This window comes from Kogia breviceps, chromosome 10, assembly GCF_026419965.1.
Source record: "Kogia breviceps isolate mKogBre1 chromosome 10, mKogBre1 haplotype 1, whole genome shotgun sequence".
NCBI classification, from domain to species: Eukaryota; Metazoa; Chordata; class Mammalia; order Artiodactyla; family Physeteridae; genus Kogia; species Kogia breviceps.
Window position 1 is genome coordinate 7,857,498 of NC_081319.1, and position 21,240 is coordinate 7,878,737.

Here is a 21,240-nt window from a genome sequence, read left to right on the forward strand (position 1 = left end):
TTGAGAGTCTAGGCTTGAGGCAGGGATGCTAAGCTCTGAGCACATCTTTCTCAGGTAACATGTGTGGCTTTCACTGTTTTAAAATGGTCCAAAGGGTGACTGCAGAGGGCCTGAGTGTGCCTATGGGAAGCGAGAGGCGGGGGGATAGTGGCAATGGCTGTGGGCCAGTGGCATCTACCTGTGAACTCTGTGACCTCCTGTCTCTGGGCACAAAGCTATAATAAGCCCTGTGATTCGCCAGTTGGACTTCTCGCTTGCTTTCTCCAAGCAGATCTCGTGCATTCCCAACTGTGGCTTGTACTGTTTGCTCCAGCTTGTACTGAGTGCCCCTCACCTCCCCAAGCCGACCTGGGGAGAACGGCTACAGCTGTCACTTTCTCTAGGAAGCCTCAATGGACTAGCGTAGATAACCTATTTACTTCTGAACCCAAATCAAGTCATTCATTATGCACCCAGAAAAAGGCAAATGGAAGATTATTTTGAGAAATTGGTGAAAATACGACATTCGGGGGACAATACATGTTAAGGACTATCTTAATATGTGAATTCCAGTGGCAGCAACCCTGTAGTGCTTGATTTCATTTTTACAGAACAGATCTTATTCTGCCTTAACTGCGTGTGAAATGGGTTTAATCTCCAGTAGAATGCAGGAGACTTTGCACATCTGCACGGGCAGAATCTGGGGTCAGACAGCCTAGGTTTGAACGCTGGTGACTTTGGGTAAGTCACCTCCCATACCTGTGCCTCTGTTCCTTCACATATACCATGCTGTGAGGTTGTTGAGGGATATCATGGTTAATAAGAATTGCTCTCACTTATTACCAGGCTCTGCACTAAGCTCAGCCTCACATTCTTACTTGAGCCTCCAAGAGCTCCCTCATTCTGGAAGGCCCTTACCCTGCAATATTTTTTCGTCACAGCACTTATCATCTTCTACCATATTATATAACTTTCTCATTTTGTTTATCTTTCATCTTCCCCTCCCAGGGCCTCTCCCCTTGCACAACTCCAGGAGGCACCATTCACAATGCATTCTGAGTTCTGCTCGGGGCTGCTTTTACTGAGAATATTAACATGACTGGTGCTGACTTCCCAGAGTTGGGTGATGTGGACACCCTGGAGCTCCAGGAGGGTGGGGATTTTTTTTCTTTTTTGGGGGGGGGGGCCTAGTTTGATCATTGCTGTGTTCCCATACCCAGAACGATGCCTGACCTGTATTAAGCGTAAAGTAAGTATTTGTTGAAAGAAAGAATGAAAAAGCCCCCAAAGAGAACACATTTTACTGGTGAGGAAACTGAGGCTCAATGAGTTATTGATTTGCCCAAAGCCCCACAAGACCCTGAGGTGGCTGGGTTTCCAGCAAGGCTGCTCCCAACAGCTGTACAAAGCTGTGTGTCTGAGACGCCTGGCGTTGTCCCTGCCACCCCATAATGCTCAACAAATATTAATGAGGTTGCCTGCACGGGTCAGTCCCTCTCCTCTGCTAGACAATCGGGCAGAGTGACAAACTGTCACATAGCCATTGCTTTGAGAAATTGAATTAAATTTCATGTTGCAAAGAAAAGGTGGACGTTTTGGAGTTTTTGGAGGAACAATCCCTAACCCAACTGCTAACGGTAGGAGTTTGCAGGGGCCTCTTAAGCCTCCCCAGCCCAGTTCTTTTTCCTGCCTCCTTCCCTTTTGTGAATGTTTCTTCCCCTTTTTGCTTGCAGTGAGTGCTGCTCTCCTGTAGGCTACAATGTGTCAGTTGTTATAAAATCCGGGAGGTGGAGCTTGGTGACGAGAGCGGTGGGGGGAGCGCTTGGCCAGCCCCGCAGGGCGAGCAGTCCGGCCCCCTGTTCACCCCGAGCTTAAGCCTTGCAGCAGGAGAACTTCCACCTCGCTCTCCTGGCTTTGAGCCTCACTGTACATCGGACCAAAGGCGCAGAAGGGAGGGAGGATGCGAGATGACCGGCTCTTTGGCAACCTGACCATCTCCTTAGCAGAGAGCTTTCGAAAGCCAGCCGGAGGCTGACTGCAGGACCAAGGAGGTGCCGCGCCTCTCGTGGATGTGTGTGTGTGTGTGTGTGTGTGTGTGAGCGGGTGAGCGGGTGTGAGGGTGTGTGTGTGCATCACAACTGTGTGTGTGCATGTCCGGATGAGTGTGTGAGTCCACGCATAAGTGTGTTTGTGTGTGTGTGTGTGTGTGTGTGAGTGGGGTGAGTGAGTGCTCTCGGTTATATTATTTTTTTGGAAGAAAAATCTTGAAAATATCAGGCAGGTTACCGTGCTCCTAGGGTGTTGGTTCTTCTTCTGGTCAAGAGGACTTGGCCAGACCAAGCTACTACAGACAATTTTCAGCGAGTAAAGAGAATTTTCCTCTGAGAACAAGAGGGATTTTTTTACCCCTGGCTCTGCAGCCGAGTGAAAGAGATTTGTTCCTACACCTGTGAAACCGACCAGAGCCGTGTGATTACCAGGGCTGGAGCGAGGACTCGGGAAGAAAAGGAGCAATAAATCCAACAGCCTGTCAGTGCCTTTGGCCACGTTGGAAGATGTCATCTCAAACTAAGTTCAAGAAAGACAAAGAGATCATTGCCGAATATGAAGCCCAAATAAAAGGTGAGATTTGGGCTGGGGAGTCATGCCTCCCCTCCCCTTTCCTTCTTCTCTTGCTTTGGCTTTTTTTCCTTTGCCTCCCTGCCATGATGAAATGCTGTTATGCATCAATAATCTTATTGTGAGGAGGAACAGTGGCAGCCGCACAAGTCCGGACTGGTTTCAACTGCAGAGAGCGCTGGCGCTGGGAGTACGGATTGTAGAACGGGCGGTGATCACTGCATTGCAGGTGTGTGAGGAGGATCCTACGCCCTGCTTTAGGAGCGTCGCGGATACTCCATCATCTTGGCCGTGACATGTCACTCTAAGGCCATTTTGACAGTCACCGCCTCCTCCCCCCGCCATGCAAAAAAACCCCTTAATTTGATTTATTTTTTTAATGATCTGCTTTTTTTTTTCTCTCTCCTTTCTGGTTTTTGTCATTGCTTTGCCTCTGTCCCTTTCTCTGGTCTGGAATTCACATGCATGTGCTCAGGGAAGCAGCCTCCCTGGGCTGCACTTCTTTGTCGGTGACTCTCAGCTGGCCTGGGTTGCCATGGATTAACTGTTATGGAGCATATTGATCTAAACTAATGCAGGCATTTAGTCATAAAAGAGGGAGCTCAGTGCAGAAAATGTATTGTCTCGCAGTGTGCAGCCCCGATCACCGTCTGTGCACTAGCGTTTAGGGTCATCAGCCTTCACTGAAAGCCAACAGCTCAGTGTGCTGGCTGGTAGGTGCTGCCTGGCTTCCGTAGCGTCAGGGGAAGCTTGCCAGGAGGATGAGGTGACCTCTGACTGCTTGTTCCAGCTTTAGAGCTACTCACTGGGTGCACACTCCTCTAAATCCACACTAACAAGGGGAAAGAGGAAACCAGACACAATCGTATAGACAGATTCAGGCAGAATCCTTATTTAGGCCAGACTGGAGCTTCTCCCACCCTCATGAGTTCTAGGCTCAGCTTTGGCAAGGAAAACCTGAAAGCACCATCCACCGTGCTCACCCTTTCTCTTAGGATGTACCCTAAGGGAAGCCTGGGCCTGGCCTCTTGGCATATGTTTTCTTTCTGGTCACGGTTCTCCTTGCTGCGACACAGGGTGTGTTGTGGTCTCCTGAAGAAAGAGTAAAGACAAAATACATCTTCGGGGGTGTTGATGCCTGCCCCTGAAGTTATAGGTGGACTGTTGAGCAAGTTGGTTATTTGGGCCTCCGGTGACCTGAGGTTCCACACCTGCTTCTAGGTGCTGCTGCAGCTCAAGGCTCAGTGACCCAGGAAGTAGGGTGGCCTCCACAGGAGCGGTGGGAGGCTGCGCATCACAGCTGCTGTACACGCTTCAGATGCTTGGGAAACTTTGGGAGGGGAGCAGCCATCAGGGGAGAGCTTTGTTTTTTTTCCAGTCTCGCCAACCGTCTTGTGCCTTTCAGTTCTGGTCAAACCTGGCATGCAGATCACCTCTCAGTAGACCCCAGGAAGAAATGAGCAGAAAACCCTGCTCTTCCCTGGGCTCCTCCTCTTTAGTTTTCAGTTCAGCGTAGAAGACAGTGATTTACAATTTTTCAGCCTTGCTGAAAATTTAGATACCTGCCCTTTATTGGTCAGAGATCTGAATTCCCTCGAGTGTTCAATACAAAGCCTGGTTTCAGCCTTCGCCTGCACACTTTTTAGGAAGTTTATGTTTTGTAAGACTGGCTGATTATTACTATTTTTTAAAAACTGAGTTTCCTGCGAAAAATGCCATAAGAGAGAAGGGTATGCTGAGTTTGGGATGGTTTGGAGTTTTTTACAAGCATCATCTTGGTAGAAAACGTGCTCATCTCATTTTTGAAGGATTGCCACCACTGGGCCCGTGAACTTTGCTTGGGGATCAATTAAGCATTTATAGCTCTGGCTGATTCTTTTGCTTTTTATTTTTTGCCTTTATTTTAACAACTAATTAGCAAGGACAAGGTAATGCATTTCAGCAGGAAATTTGTCCAAATGATCTTGTCTCTTCCAGACTCTAAACGTCTCTGCATTTTAGTTAAAAGAGTTTGATTTTATTCCTTTAGGGTTGACACCCACACAATTTAGGTCAGGATGCTATTGCGCCCCAAATTGTCTGGAATCTTTTCTGTCAAAATTCTGTCTGTTCATCCTCATCATCATAACTATTGATGTGTGTTCAGGGCTCGACTGTTTCCATGGCTCACTCCCAGACGTCACCACTCTTGGCCTACACAAAGTACAGACAGGGTCTGTAGGAGCTCAGTTTTAGAGATGAGGAAACTGAGGCCTTGTAGTGTTAGAAGACTTGCCCAAGGTCACAAGGTGGGAAATGTGAAGGCAGCTGGTTTTCTTCCAGGCCCAGTGTCCCCGATACATTGTTTGCCTGAAGCTGCCCCTTGAAGGATTGATGTCAGTAGCAGATGGCAGTTTTGCAGTGAGGACCGGCTGCCTCTCGATCACGGTCCATTGTTTACCCTCTTACTTTCCTCCCTTGCCTTTGTTGCTGGCCTCTGAAGAGCGGTTTGACCAATCACCAAAAATAATGCCTGATGCCAATTACCTTCGGTATCATCTGGCCAGTTTGCCACAAACACTCCACCTAGTTTGACACATTTTGTCCTCTGTGCATTTTGTGAGGGAAACTTTTGATTTTTAAAAATGATACTGAGTTCTTTGTTGGTTTAGTCCCTTTTTTCTCTTTTTGAAGAATTTACTGACCTAACAAAGGGGAATTTTTTTTTTTCTTTAAAGGGGAATGTTTTAAAACAGCTTTTTTTTTTTTCCTATTGTGAAAAATTTCAGACTGATGCCTTCTCTTGCCTAATCAGATAACTGAATCCCTTTGATCATATACCTGCAACACAGTAGTACACCACATGCTCGCACATTTCCAGTGATAGAGAACTCACTACTTCCCAAGCCCACATATTCTATTTTTGGACCACTCTGGCTGTTGTAAGCAGTTTTTATGTTGGGTTAGGTATGTCTCTAATCCACCTGTTGGTTCTATACCTTGGGACTTCATAGAACAAGACAGATGCTTCTTTCCCATGACTGCCCATTGGGTGTTTGAAGACTCTGATCATAACCCATGGACTCTGATTATCTCCCATTTACTCATATAAGATGGTTCACTGCTCCTTTATCATCTTCACTCACCTTTAGATCTACTGTGTCCCGGGTTGCAAACTCCAGTGCCTTTGAGTACCTGGCAGATAGAATGAGTGAGTGAAGCTGGCTAAGTAAGATGATTTGCGGCAGCTGGCCCACGGCCTCAACCAGGGCAACATAAGAAGAGGTGGCAGTTACGGTCGGCCCGAGAGCACATGTCCTGTCCAGATGGGCAGTCACTACTTGAGTTCGACCAGTTGTTACCACTTAGAATGTAGGCCCAGCCAGATCTTTCAATTTTTCAACAGATACCAGTAATCTGGATTAGAGCTTTACGCTTTTAAAGAGATTTTGCCAAATGGACCTCCAAAAGATTGTACTGTCAAAAGCCTTCTTTAAGAGTGATACTAAGTTCTAAATGCGACTCTTTAAATGTGGTTGGAGAAAGAAAATCACTATCACTTCCTTTATGGTGTATGTAACGCTTCTCTTAATATAGCCCAAGGGTTGAATTAGCCCTTTTCACTGCCCACCCCATCATTGCACTGTATATATTTTATCTGCTATATTTCTCTCATCCACTAGGCTAGGAGCCTTGTCGGAGAGAAGAAAATGAAATGAATTTAATATGACTTGTTCTTGGTGACCCTGTGCTGGCTCCAAAGGGATGTTGCTTCCTGTCCGAGGTGTTCACAAGTGTCGCTTTATGAATCTGTTCAGGAACCCTGCCTGAGAGGCACACCATATTCTCAGTCTGGAACTGGCAAGCTCGAACTTCCTTCCCCTCTTGAAAATCAGAACATGTGCCCATCTCCAGCTTTATGGCGCCTATCCTATTTTTCACAATTCCCTCAAAGATCACCGATAGTGTTTGGTAATCTTATTTGCAGGTGCTCTCCACTATCCTGGGCTCTAATTCGTCTTGCTGTTAGACATAATGGTCTGTTCTGCGTTTATTCAGAATTCCCATTTCCATTTCACCTTAATAGAAAATGAAAATAGAAATGTAGTGATTGATTTTCATGTTTTATTTTTTTATTACATATCCATATTCATTTTAGGCCATCTTCTTAATGGCAGAAGTCTATAATTGGGGGGAAGAAGACAAGGTATTGAAGAAGATCACAAAGAAGCATTTATTTACTCATTCATTTATACGTTCATTCAGTGAACATTGAGCATCGACTTTGTTCTTAGTCTTGTGCTGGGTGTTGTGTGAGATGCAAAATATAGGATGCATTCTTGGCTAAGCGTTTTCTTGGAATATGGCAATAAAATCAGTGAAGGAAAGGAAATTAAAAAAAACCCCAAACCTAAAAAACTTCCAACTCAGCACCAGAATGAATTTAGTCTTCAAGAGATTATGCGATAGAGTGATTGGACAATGACCTTAGGAGGCCTCACCACCTTCAGTGGCTTCAGTGAGGAAGGTAGGCTGGGTTGGGGAGCAGTGGGGAGTAGTGAGGGCTGATTAGGCTGATTAGGGAGGGAGCTCCCTTAGAGGAGGCAGCCGCTGCTCAGCCCTCACCTGTCATTACCATGAAGGGATGTGAGCCCACAGTGGTTAGTTCTTCCAGTGTTTCCAGGGCCTCTGGATTTTAAAACAAAGTCTCCTGATTATCATTTTAAATATTTAAAAATTTAACTTTTAAAACGTTTAAAAAATTGGGTTGTCTTTTTCATTATTGAGCTATAAGAGTTCTTTCTACGTTCTGGATACAAGTTCCTTATCAGATATGATTTGCAAATATTTTATCCCATTCTGTTGGTTATCTTTTCCCTTTCTTGATGGTGTTCTTTGAAGCGCAAAAGTTTTACAATTTTTATGAAGTTCTAATTATCTGTTTATTTCTTTCTTTTCCCATGCGTTTGGTGTCATATCTAAGACTCTTTTGCCAAATCCAAGGCCATGATGAAAATCTCCTCATTTTTAAGTGGTGGCTCAAGTTTTTAAGAAACACTTTGCTCCGTGAACAAACCTGTCGGTAGGAGAGCGCCAGCCTGTGCCCACCAGTCTGCAGCCTGTGGCCTACAAGTTGACGTCCATAAAGGGTCTTGGTGATGGGGCCTCAGCCAATTTACCGCTTTCATCTTCAGTTGTTTTCTCTGTTATAGGCCTGTGCTCTCATATCCACTTTAGACCAATTCCTTGCCTCTGCATCCCCCATACCCTTTTCCACCTCCAAATATTTCCCCATTTGTGCCTTTATTCTGCTTAAAGTGTCTCCTTCTTCCCCTCCTTTTTTTTTTCTTTTTTTCTTTCCTGGGCGGCTCCTGACCATCCTTCAATACCTGCTCAAATGATCCCTCTTCCGTGACGCTTTCCTAATAACTCTTCTGGGCAGAGTGAGTGATTCCTCACATCTGCCTCTTCATTCTTAGCTTTATTATCCTTCGTTCCTGTTTTGTGTTTAGTCCTTCAGCCATGAACTCTTGAGGGCAGAAAGGCTTACGCTCATTTTCATTTCCCCCGTGTGATTGGCGTACAATCAGTTGAACGAGGGACTGATAAGTTACTAATAAGAAGTTTTACTCTTATAACTCACAGCTCAAGCTCAAGCTCGAGTTATATTTTCTTTGACATTTGTCTTAGCTTGGGCTGCTATAACAATATACCATGGGTGGCTGGGTGGCTTAAACAACAGACATTTATTTCTCATAGTTCTGGAGGCTGGGAAGCGTAAGATCAAGGTGCCCGCAGATTTGGTTCCTGGTGAGAGTGCGCTTCCTGGCTCGTAGATAGTTGCCTTCTCGCTGTGCTCACATGGCCTTTCCTCTGTGTTTGGAGAGAGAGCTCTCTATCCTCCTCTTCTTAGAAGAGGACTAATCCCATCATGAGGGCACCACTCTCATGATCTCATGTGAGCCTAATCACCTCCCAGAGGCCCTACCCATCTCCAAACACCATCACATTGGAGGTTAGGGCTTCAACATGTGAATTTGGGGAGGAACACCAAACATTCAACCCCTAACAATGTCATACTTTCTGTTCCATTGAAAGTGGAGGTTTTATTTGTGAAGGAAATATTTTTCATGGCTTGATGAGTTTCCTTGTTTGTGCCTGATAGGGGAGATGTTTGTCTATGGAGATTGGGTGAAGGCTGATGTGTTGAAAGCTTAGGTGATGTTTGATGGGGTGATGTCTGTCACAGTCGTGGTGGGATGTGGTTGGGGCACATGGCACACCAGGCGCCTCCCAGTCTGAGAAAATCAGTGGATCTAGGGGTCTATATTGGCCATTTCTGGAGTTCTCACCACCAGAGTTTATATGCTAGGGACGACCTTTCTTTTCCAGAAACCTCTATCATTTGTTCATTCATTCACTCACTCACTCACTCACTCACTCACTCATTCAGTGACTGTTACAAGCCATGCTTCATTTCAGGCTATACAGCTTTGCTTATCAATGGGAGGTAATTTATTTATCTCTAGGTCTCAGTCATGCATATGGTGTCTCATTTTGTGATCTCCCAAATTCTGCGAAATAGTCATTATTATTCCTATTTTACAGATTAAAACGTAAAATTCAGAGACATAAATTGTTTCAGATTGCAGAGCTTACAGTGGCAGAGCTGAGGTTTAAACTGGAGGCTTTCTGACTTCCAGTTGTGCAGGGAGGCACGATGTAAGCCAGGGCAACTCGGCCCTGAAACCCAGGGGTTCCTTCACTGGGGGGCCAATCTGGGGCAGGTTTTAGTCTTTGACTTCCTACCCTTCCTAACCCTTCCACACTCCTTCTAATCCAACCTCTGCTCTCCCCTACTTAGCCACCTAGCTGTGTCAGATCCCTCACTCCCACTTTGAGAAAGGGCCCACTGGAGACTTGACGGAGGCTCCACCAGCCTGGAAATACAGAACCAGCAATCTTAGGTGTCTTCTAGTCCAACGCTCCCCCCCCCCTTTTTTTTTTTTTCCCTCCAGTTGTGGAAACTGATGTTCAGAGAAGACTTCTGGCTCGCAGGCACTTCTAGACCATATTTCCGTGAACACAAAAGCTCTATTAGCTTGGCTCGTTGCTGTAGCCCTGTGCCTGGCATCTCGTTGGTGGTCAATAACCGCATGGAGTTGAATTGCTTTGGTGGGTGGGGCAAGCCAGGTGGGGACCGTTGCCTGGGAGGCAGAGCAGAGGTGCCTTGGAAAAGAGGATGAGGCGGGGGTATAACATGGAAAGGAGGAGAGGAAGTGAGGCTGGTTCAGAAATTCGGTCCTGTCCTTGTAGCTACCAGGAAGGGGACAGGGGTTGACTTCTTAAAGGTGCTGAGTTTCAGTTCAGAACCTCTGGCCTAATACAGGCCGCAGCAAGACTGTATCCTGGGCTTGATTTCACTTGTAAATGATTTCTTCCTGATGGCTTGTTGGTGTTTATAAAATATCTTGGCTGCCCAGGAGTGGGGTTTTGGCTCTGTTCTCTTAATTTGTTTAATCATTAGGCCAATTTATGTTTGGAGTAGTGTTCCCTGAGGTGTATTCCATGAAATTGGATGTAAAGAGGCATTGGGTGGAAAAAAATAGCTCTGTGGTCAAATAGGTTTTGGAAGTTCTAGCATAAAGTGAGTTAAATAGATTTGTTACCCACAGGACTTGAATGTGTTAAGTGTGAACTGCCAAGAAGCGGGCCACAGACTTTCCTCAAACTTCCTCGGCCTTGTAAACCTTTTTTCATAGAATATCCCACAAGACTGTTCCAGAGATTACATTTTGGACAATGTCAGGCTACACAGTTTGTGGGTTATCCAGATTCTTTCTCTTTTTGCCTTTTGCCCAGTTGCCTAATTTTTACAGTTTCCTAAGAGGACAGTTTGAAGAGGGGAAGAGGTAAAACAAATGCGTATCCAGCTCAGATAAGTGATATCAATGTGGTGTTTTGAGGTCACTTAGAAAATGTGGGTTTTGACATTTCCATTTACTGAGCGCTCAACCATTGATTTAAATGGTAATTTGGTGACAGTTCTTTTCTGATCAATATGCGTGGTGTGTGCACGCCTGCCCGCCTGTGTGTGACAGTAAGGAGGTGTGCTCAGCTGCAGGCAGTGTGCAAGGGACCTTGAATGGACCTTGGTGCCACCGCTGGCATTGCACAGTTGATGCCGGCTAATAACAATGCAGATGGACACGCAGAAGCCCGTGGCCCGTGGTGCCTCAGAGTGAGCAGATCTCAGCCACAAATCCAGGTGCAATGAAAATATGGTTTTCTTTATTTCTCTGTAACTCGGTTTACGTTTCATATCCCTCTTCTGCTGGGAGTGGCAGCAATAAATCTAAGTGAATTGGGGGTTTTCCTCTTGTTTTCTCCAGTGTTGTGTCCCAAGGTGTAGGGGGACTGGGGCAGTGCCAAGGGGACGTCTGTTGTGGGTTATCATCAGTCTACTTTGGCAGCTACCAAGATATCCTCCTTCCTGTTGGGTCTGCAGTGGTCGGTCCAGCCAGTGGTCCTTCTCTGTTCCAAACCTGAGGCCATTTTACCTGTTCCCCTCCTCACCTCCCTATATGAGATTTGCAGGCACGGGGGGTCATCCTGGGGCTCACACACCGTGCTGGGTCGTGAGAGACTCTGGGCATTAGTCTCAGGCCCATCTTGCTGTGTCCAGCACTCACTTCTCCTCCAGGACCTCCCTAGGGTGCTGCCTGGGGAAGTGGCCCAGCTCCTGGGGTCTCAGATTGTGCAAATATATGTGGACATTCCCTCATCACCCTCCTTCCCTAGGCTTGTCTGTGGTAAGGCAGGATGGGTTATTTTCTTACAGATCCATAAAATCTACACACACCTTGCTTTACAGTCTCCCGGAATCTTTATCCATGTGTAGGGGAGGGAGGGGGAGGGGGATTAATAGGGGTGGTATCCTGGCTCTTTGTCATCTTTTTCTCAAAGCTATTGTCCATAACCCACATTCTTTCTCTTCTCCCTGAGGGCTGGGATTTTGAAAGTCAAAAGCCAAGAATTGACTCTTTCCCTGTATTATCCCTGAGGCAGTGAACACAGAATGCCCTCCCTGCCTGAATAAGGCCCAGGAGGTCTAAGGAAATATGGGAGAAAAACCTTCAATATTTCAAAATATTAAATGCAGTGAATTTCCTTCCTTTTGTATCTGCACCATCCCGGCCCAGGCCACCATCACCTCTTCTTGGGACCACGGCAACATCCCCCTAACTCAGGGTTTCTCCACCTCCGCACTACTGATATTTGGGGCTGCGTCATTTTTTGTTGTGAGGGGCTGTCCTGTACCCTGTGGGACGTTGAGCAGCATCCCTGACCTCTACCCACTAGGTAGAGGTGTCAGAAGCCACCCCCCACCCCGCCCCCAAAGTTGTGACAACCAAAAATGTCTAGGCCCCCTGTTAAAGCCGCTGTCCTAACTGGTCTCTCTGCTTCTTCTCTTGTCTTTATAGTCTGTCTCCCTGCAGCAGCCAGCAATAATCCTCACACAATTTAATCTAATCATGTCACTTCCTAGTTTCAGGCCCTCTGGTAATATCTCACTGCTCAAGAATTGAATCCAAGCCGCTAGCTGGGCTTACGAAGCCCTGCTCTGCCCGCCTCAGCCAGCTCACCTCTCCACTCTCCTGGTGCCTTGAATTCTCTAAACTTGTACCCCCTTTGGGACTTTGCACTTAGCTTTTCCTTCTTTCTGGAATCCTCTTCCCCTGGATTGTCACATGGCTGGCCTCTTCTAGGTATTCAACTCTTGGCTTGCATGTCACTTCCTGACCACCCAATCTTAAGTATCTATGGAGTAACTATTGGATTAGCTGACTTGAAGTCTCAGGAGAGCACTTCAAGCTATATGATGTTTTCCCTATATGATATTTTCCCTTCTTTTTTCTTTTTACCAGAATTGAAAGTCTTTAAGAACAAGAGTTTAGTTTCTCATGTCCATTTGTATTTTGTTAGTACCTAGAATAACATTTGGTATATAATAGGTGACCGTGGGATTCGGTGAGTGAACGGTGAGTGTAGATGTCCTTGTGCTGGCCTTTTTTTTTTTTTTTTAAAGTATTTATTTATTTTATTATTTTAATTTATTTTTTTGGCTGCGTCAGGTCTTAGTTGTGGCACATGGGATCGTTGGCGAGGCACGCGGGATCTTTTTTCCTTGCGGCGTGTACACTCTTTGTCACGGTGTGCAGGTTTTCTCTTTCTCGTTGAGGTGCGCGGGCTCAGTTGCGGCACCTGGGCCCCCAGATGTGTGGGATCTTAGTTCCCCAACCAGGGATTGAACCTACGTCCCCTGCATTGGAAGGAGGATTCTTTACCACTGGGCCACCAGGGAAGTCCCCAGACTTTGCATCTAAGCACACGTGTATATTCTGCTTTGGGGTGCATGGGCTTGTACCAGGAATTGCAGTTTAGAGGCACATAATGGAGCAGATCCAGGCTTTCTGAAACCCTGACTGAGAGGTAATTCAAGAAGATGAAGAATCCAAAGAAGGGACAATTGTATCTATGCAGAGCCGTCCAACCTTTGGCTTAGAGGGGAATGAGATAGAAAGACCAGGGGGCCACTTGCAGGGATACTGCAGGGAATTTAACGTTTTCTGTTGAGTTCCTAGTATATAGCTGAAATGGGGATGCAAAAATGGATAAAATATGGTCCCTGTCCCTGTCTTTGATGGACTCATAGTTTTCCATGAAAGATAGTTACAAAAATAGATTAATCGATTATAGTACAATGTGGTAAGTACTGGGACAGTACTGGAATCACACACTGTGGAAACTCAGAGTGAAAGTGACAGCTTTGCTGGGGAGAGATGGAGAAGTTCTTCTAGAAGAAAGGACTTTTGGGTAGGGTTTTGAAGGATAGGTAGAAGCTCTCCAAGTGGTGAAAGGCATTTCATGAAGAGAGAACAGCAAGCACAAAAGCATGGGGGTCATGAAAGGGCCTGGGTACTTGGACAATGGTGAGAAGTCTGATGTGGCTAAAATCCAGAGTAGGTAGAATGGAGTGGGGGTGAGAGATAAGACTAGAAGTGAGAGGATTTTGAAGTTCCTTTCTAACCACTGGCTCCTGTGAGTCTTTGACCTTGGAGATAGTGGATGAAACTCTTATTTTTTGATAATACTTTTTTTCTGATTTTTGGGTATAATGCATGCTCATTCTTTTAAAAATTTTGAAAATACAGGAAAAAAAGAAGAATCTAGAAGTCACTGCCTGAGATAATCACAGTAAAAATTCAGTGTATTACCTTTCAGACTTCAGATCTCTTTTATATCTATATATAACAAAAAATAGGATCCTAGGTCTTTAATGAAAAATTATAAAAATAAAGCTGGTAGGCAAAACATCATAGGCCTATAGGCCTAGGGCTTGAAATAGAGTATGACCTTACAATAAAGAGACTTTGCTAAGTAAGAATATCAGTCAATATGCATGACCTCCCACGTGTTTTGATGGTCCATGAGGGCTGGAGATTTGTTTGTTGGAAACCATTTTCTTGTGGTGATAGGTTTGTATGTGGCCATTTCTGTCCCACCAGATTTATATAAAACTCATCAAGAACTTCCCCCATCTCCACACGTGTCCCAGCTACTTTCAGCTAAAAAATTTCCCCTTCCTGGTCCTGTTGGTAGTCTCACTTCCCTGTTGGTACCCAGGCAGCTGTTTCTGCCTTTGGCAGGAGGTATTAAAAGGAGAGTCCTGTCAAAGGCAAAGAATTTAGCCTCCACAGCAGGTTCCCCTCCCTGTGGTACCTTTCCTCACTGTTGTCCCTATGCCCGCGTCCCTGGTCAGCAGTGGTACTTTTGGCGTTCCTGTTTGCCGGTCTGCTCCTAGCAGTGGTAACCTGCTATCCCTTTGCTTCTGATGGCTGGTGAGGGTATTTCCCGGGTATGGTTTACTAGAGATCAGTAAGTTTTCCAACTCTTTGTCAGACAGAAAGGCCTGGATTCCTGTAGGCAGGTAGAGTCCCCATGGAGGAGTTGGAGCTCGGTGGGAGGGGACAGCTCCGAAGGGGGACCATCCATAGCTTAGAGTGCCTTATGAGGAATCAGAGAGAGATGCCATGAGAGGATCCTTACCAGTGAAACACCTTAGCCACCTTCAGGGACAGAAGGGAGTGGGTGCCTCTTCTCTGATTTCGTTTGTACCAAAGAATGCAAACTGGCTGAGCAACGTGACTGTTCCCCAGCTGTTGTCTTAGCAGGATATTTCCAAGCAGAGTTGCCAGCACGTTACGTTTAAGTTTACAGCATCTGTATTTTGATCAGTGGCCTCTCCAGACAGTATGTTTTGGATCTCCTAAAGGCGTATCATCTTGGGGAAACTGAGGCAGAACGACAGCCACTCTGTCACTTCTGACACCTGGTAACTGATTACTCCTGGACCTCCAACCCCAGTCATTTGGACTCCGGAGCTTTTGCCTGGTTTTGGTCTTTTGAGTTTACTTGTCCCTTGACAAAGCTAATGTAGGGCTTTGGCCTGATGAGTTTTGGCCTGACCCTCCTGTCTCAGGGCTTTTACCCGGAGTGTCTCTGTCTTGCTGGTCTCACACTTGGCATAATAGTGCCATTGAAACTCTGTACCGAAAACAGCGGGGGTCCTATTGTCTTCTGCCAGAAACACAGAATTTTTAGACCTTTGGGCATAGTGGGAAAGAAATGTTGAGAATGTAGTGGGTCGGTCCACTTTGATTTAGTTTAACGAGTATTTATTGAGTTCCTGCTATATTCCCTGCCCTCACAGACTTTATAATGCTGTGAGGAAGACACATTTTAACTTGTAATTACAAAAAGATTGAGTATTATGTAAGGGTGGTTCAGAGTTCTTTGGGGAACCTGTAGCAAATGGATCTAAATTGCTGAAAATGTTGTGACTTCTGATATCGGTCTGTAAAACTGAATCATATTGGCTAAGCTTATCTCACCACCATTATTTCCTGAGTTATTTAAGATCTAGACTGAACCATCTTTCCATTTAGAGAAGGGTCAGAAGCCATCAAAATATTTAAGGGGTCAGGAAGATGGGTTCTTCTAAGAGAAACACACAACTCTTTGTGTAAAAGATAAAAATAGTTCCAGAAAAGGAATTTGCTAATAGTTATACTCAAGTTGGTAAATATAATCCTAGGATAAGTGCTTTTAAGGTGAAATTAAAAGCCAGGGATCAACTGAAGAGGACTGAAAATCATCTTGGTTGGATAAAGTTATGCTAAAGTCACAGAAATTGGGTGAGACAAGAATATGGATTGTGAAAGGAGGCAGCTGTGATACGGGGGGGGACCGTGCTCTGGATGGAATTGCACAGACCTGGGTTTGCCTCTTGGCTTATGGCTCATCAGCTGAGTGATGTCTTTTTTTTAATCCAAGAAAGAAGAAAAATAGGTATAATACCTCATCAGTTTCCGTATATGAAAAATGGGGATAGTAATACCTACTCGTGTGTGTGTGTGTATGTGTGTGTGAGAATTAGTTGAAATAACACACATCAGAATTTCCAGCATGCTGCTTGGCACACAGGAGCATTCACAGGAGCTCAGCCAATCAGAAGGTCACCAACGTTGAGTCTTGGACAGTGAACCTGAGCCTACAGGTGAAGCCCTCAGTGAGTGTACCAATTAGTAGGGAGAGGAAAATGCAGCAGTACTGGAAAACCATCAGTAGAGGTGGCGTTACCTGTATGGGCAGCTGGGAGAGGAAGGTTCCAGTAACTCTTAGACAGGCATGATGCTTTCTTTGCCTATTGCAGTGTTTTTACCCAGTGTGGCTCCTGGGCTATCTGCATTAGAATCTCTGGGGGTGGGACCTGGGAACCTGCATTTTACAAGTGTCCCAGTTTTCATGAACTTGAAATATTTGGACCCGGACTGTGGTGAACCCACCAACTTGACTGTCTGTGTATCTTTTTTTGAAGGCAAAAGAACATGTAGTTGCCATGTAGACTACTGATGAATGAGAAAAAAACCAAACCTGAACCCCCAGTGTGTGTGTGTGTGTGTGTGTGTGTGTGTGTGTGTGTGTGTGTGTGTGTATGTTACAATCCTGTGTTTTTTTAAATAAAAAATGTTTGTCTTTATATATTTGGATGTGCCTAAAAAGCATCTGATAGTTCTTACTGACTGGTAATGATGTTTATTCTTGGGAACTAGGAATGGAGTGGAAGTCAGGGGTGGGCCAGGATGGTAGTGACAAGGGACAGCAGAAAGGAGACCTTTTCTCCTTATATTGTTCAATATTGATTGAATTCTAAAATAATGATCATGATTACTTTTCTGATTAAAAAGCCACCACGGTGACAATAAGTAAGGAATTTGACAAATTTTCCTACTGTGGAGGATGTTCAGACATCAACCGAACTGTAAAAGAAAAGGAAAGAAAGAAATGTAGAAAGAAAGAAACACATCTGCAAGAGATATTTAAGTCATGCTTAACTTCTTGTGGTGCTCATTATATACAATCAGAATGATTGCTGAAATGAAATGTATTATTTTACTGGATTATTCCTCCATGTAGCGAGGAAGATTTTTTTCCCTGCTCTTTCACAATTCTAAGAGATGGTCCTAGAGGGGGAATAGTCAAGCCCAACCATTTAGTTTATTGGGTTTAAATCAGAAGCCATTGTGGTGCTGTGTCCAGAGTCTGGGATTCAGAGGCATAGACCCGATTTTCATCTCTGATCTATCTTTTGAGCAAGGCACATCTCCATTCTGCATCCTTGCTCCCTTATCTGTAAAATGAGGGTGTTACCTACTTTAAAGGCTAGTTGCTGCGAGGACCAAATGAGGTGCTGTGTGAGAAAGTAAACTCTAGAGTGCTGCAGAAATGTTAATTATTCCTATTTTTGCCTAGCACCCCCCGGACACGCTGCTATTACCGCCGGGTTGTTTATGTGTCTGTCTCCCTGTGAGCTCATTGAGTGCAGGGGACTTGTTTTATTCATTCCCTGAATTCTTATGCCTAGTGCCTGCAACACAAGAGGCATTCAAAGCAAGTTCTGGAATAGCTATCAAGGATAGAAAAATACATGCACAGTTAGGTTTTGGCTTATGAATATATTAAGATGCTCTTCCAGGAAATGCTGTCTTCTACTTCTATTTAAAGGAATTAAAAAAAATTCATCCAAGTCGACAACAGAAATGATACTGCTAGGAGAAGGTAAAGAACTTTATTAAGGAAAATTTAATTGCCCAGTTTCTAAAGAGACAGCCACATCTCTCCATCCTCATTACTGTCAAGTGCGGGATGGCTGTTTCCAGGGAGGGCAAGATGAAATGAAAAAAGGTTGTGAAAAGGCAAATCCTGATACTCCTGGAGAAAAGTCTCCCAAGAAACAGGAGTGCCCCCTGGATCATCAGTTTCCTTTATTGTTTGTCAGAGCCCTAGAATAAGCCTTCTCTGGACTCCTCAGACAATGGCCCTCTTTGGCCTCTCTACCCCAGACCTTGGCTGGTGAACCACCAAGTCCCTTACTTCCCCTGGAAAGTAAGTTGCTTGACAAAACTGGAAGGATTATCTGAGGCCCAGTTTAGGGGCTCCACTACCTCTAAGACCCAGATAATTATCATCTGAATGGGCAGAGGGGTGGACTGGGGCCAAGACTGGCAACAGAGCCCTGGTGTAGATCTGCAGTTAGGGCAGAGGAGAGCAATCTCAGCTTTGGCAGTCTGGACCCTTCTCCAACACTGCCATGACTCTGCACTGTCTTCTGCCTTTCCTGTACCAGTTGCCTAAGCACAGCACAGCAGGAGAGCACCATTTACATGGGTTCATAATGGTCCAAACAAGTGCTGATTGCTGCATGGACCGTTGTCAGCCTAGGTGAAGTCTCTAGTGGCCTGCCAAAAGGCTCTGCCCTGTTCATTGTTTTAACTGAGTATTTGGATGAGGACATGAGCATGCCTATCCAGTTTGAGAATGTCAGGAAACCAAGGAATGCAGGCTTGGTGATCAGGACATGTTTTTTGTTTTTTAAAAAATATTTATTTATTTATTTGGTTGTTCTGGGTCTTAGTTGTGGCAGGCTCATTAGTTATGGCTCACAGGCTCCTTAGTTGTGGCACATGTGCTCCTTAGTTGTGGCATGTGAACTCTTAGTTGTGGCATGCATGTGGGATCTAGTTCCCTGACCAGGGATCGAACCCAGTCCTCCTGCATTGGGAGCATGAAGTCTTAACCACTGCACCACCAGGGAAGTCCCAGGACCTGGTTGTTGGTATAGAACTGCCCGAGTTTTGCAGCCCAGCTTCTCTACTTTCTAGCTGTGTGACTTTGGGCAAGCCTTTTCATCTCGTTGAGCCTCAGTTTCTCCATATGTAAAGTGGAGATAATTATCCAATCTCAAAGAGTTATCTAGGGGGTTAAATTAGATAATGAATGTAACGCCCTCCACACAGTGCCTGGCACATAGTAAGGACTCAGTGTTGGTTATTATTATTAATAATCACAACTATAAGAGTAATATGGCAAGCTTGGGAGTCCAGTAGATCTGGGCTAAGATTTCAGCTGTGCCACTTATTAATGTGGACAAATTGTTTAACCTCTCTGAGGCTCAGCTCTCTGTACCACTGTAAAATAGGAACAATAATACCTACCTTGGGCATTTCTGCAAAGCACTCAGGCCAGAACAGACACACAGTAGATGCTCCATAAACAGTGGTTATCATTAAGAGCAACAGCACATCATGTGGCAGACAGAACCAGGAAGCAGAGAAATCTTAAGAGAACGGAATGAGGTACTGACTCTAAAAATGTGAGTTTAATAGTATCTTTAGGAGAATACCACCAACTCTTCAAGAGAAAGATTTTGAGCCCTGAAAGGAATTTCTCCTTTGAATAGATAGAAACATGAATGGGGCAATAACAAATTGGCCTTTGGTTAGGATGCCAGACCTTGGACCCTGGCCCCAGCCTGGTCCCTTGTGCAGGTGGCTTTTGCCCCTCCCACCCACCCCGGGAGGTTCCAGAGGGAAGTAGATGATAGAGGCCACGGACTGGGAAATGAACACCTGGCTTGAAGCTGTGGCTCAAAACCCTAATGCGGAAGTCTGGTTCTCTGCATGAACTCCTTTGGCCCAGGCGGCTTGAGCGTGCAGGCCTCCCCTCCAAGCCCATACTTGAACCTTGGTTCTGTTGCTCCAGGGTAACCAAAGCTGGTCTGGAGCTTGAACCTCTGCCCCTTCCCTGTAGGGACCAGCCTGGACAACCGCCCTAATTTTTCTCTGAGATGCCAACAGGCCTAACCAGACACAGGGAGAGGAGAGAGTCAGAAGCCTGGACTCACCCAGACTTGACCTTGGACCTCCTTGGAAGTACAACCTCTTGGAATTTTGGTCCACAAAGGTGCCTAGAACCTGGCAAGTGTATAATATTGTATCATTCCAATGGATGGATTCCCATGCTCTTCATTGTGACACTGACTTGGAAGAAGTGAATTGAGTTGGCCTTTAGCTCACTAGAGGTCAAAATCCCCCTCCCTCCCCATCCTTGTTGACCTTTCTTCTAACACCACCAGGAGCTTAACAGCCAAGCCTATGGTCAACTCAGGGTGTGGCTATCTCCCTTTGTGGAAGAAGTCAATGGAGAATCAATGACTCCCAGACTGCATCCTCAGAAGTCTGGATTTAAGAATGACTCTTTGATATCCTTCTCTTTCTCCAGATGTTTAAAGCAGCTCAAAAAAGAAAAAATTCACCTTCTTTTCTTCCAGACCAGCACTGATCACCAAGCAAGAGGTGGTCTGCAGGCCAGCCATGTGTTTGATTGAGATGCACAACAAAGTGAGCAACTGCATAGAAAAATCTGTACTTTTGTCTCTTATGAGACAAACCAGACGATCTGGGGCGCTGGGCCCCTGTTCCCTCACAGCAGCCACTCGGCCAGAGCTGAGTGGCAGCCGCCGTTCTTAGATGAGGCCTGCACTCTTAAGTCTCCACTATTTCCTGGGCCAGGAGTGCCTCCTGGGTCCCTACACCCCCTTATCTCACACCCACTGCTTCATTCATTTCCCTAAGCTCCCTGGTGTCTATGGGCAGTTGGGTTTGCCATTTCTTAATAAGGCCAAGAAGTTACATTCTATCTTGTCTTTCAAATTCTGCTCATCAGATAGGATTGCACAATGAGAATCACATGACAGCATGACAAACGGTGCAATATCTGTGAAACAAAAATGCCCGACTTGCCACCATCCTTTCCAATTTCAGAATGGAGACTCCCTTTCATTACTTTAAGTAAAGCCTTTACTTCTCCTCAAGGATGAGTTCGAGGTTAGAGTCCAGGGCAAGACACTGTCCCCCAGGGAGAAGCACTGTGGGGGCTGCCTCTGACCGGTCCCTGAGGGGAACTGGGGGGAGGTGGGCTGGAGGGCCCTTTAGCAGCTGGAGGCCATTGAGGACCTGGTGATGCGCGGTGGGCGGGGGCCTTAGTCATCCCTGTGGTAGTCACAACAGGTTTTTAGTGGTTAAAAAATCCCCCAGTGTAAGCTGATCGTTTGCACACCGAGGCACAGTTCTCTAAACGCAATTCTGCTCAAACAGTGTGTGGTCCAGGAACTGTGCGTTGAACTCTGAAGCCAGACCCAGAATGGAATTTCAGCCTCATTACTTACTGATTGCTTGACCTGGGGCAAGTCATCTCACA

The 21,240-nt window shown here is 45.5% G+C and overlaps 1 protein-coding gene across 3 annotated transcripts in view; it reads left to right on the forward strand.

Moving 5' to 3' along the window:
- The first annotated feature begins 1,824 nt into the window (after positions 1-1,824).
- The window catches only part of SRGAP3 (SLIT-ROBO Rho GTPase activating protein 3), a 258,672-nt gene continuing 239,256 nt past the window's right edge, over positions 1,825-21,240 (forward strand). For 2 of the 3 annotated variants that reach the window (XM_059077757.2, XM_067043564.1), the window contains exon 1: positions 1,838-2,601. In XM_059077757.2, coding sequence (XP_058933740.2) covers positions 2,535-2,601 — 67 coding nt within the window. In that variant the 5' untranslated portion in view covers positions 1,838-2,534. Of the gene's footprint in view, positions 2,602-21,240 lie in introns of all 3 variants that reach the window. The other variant, XM_067043563.1, reaches the window with a different exon arrangement.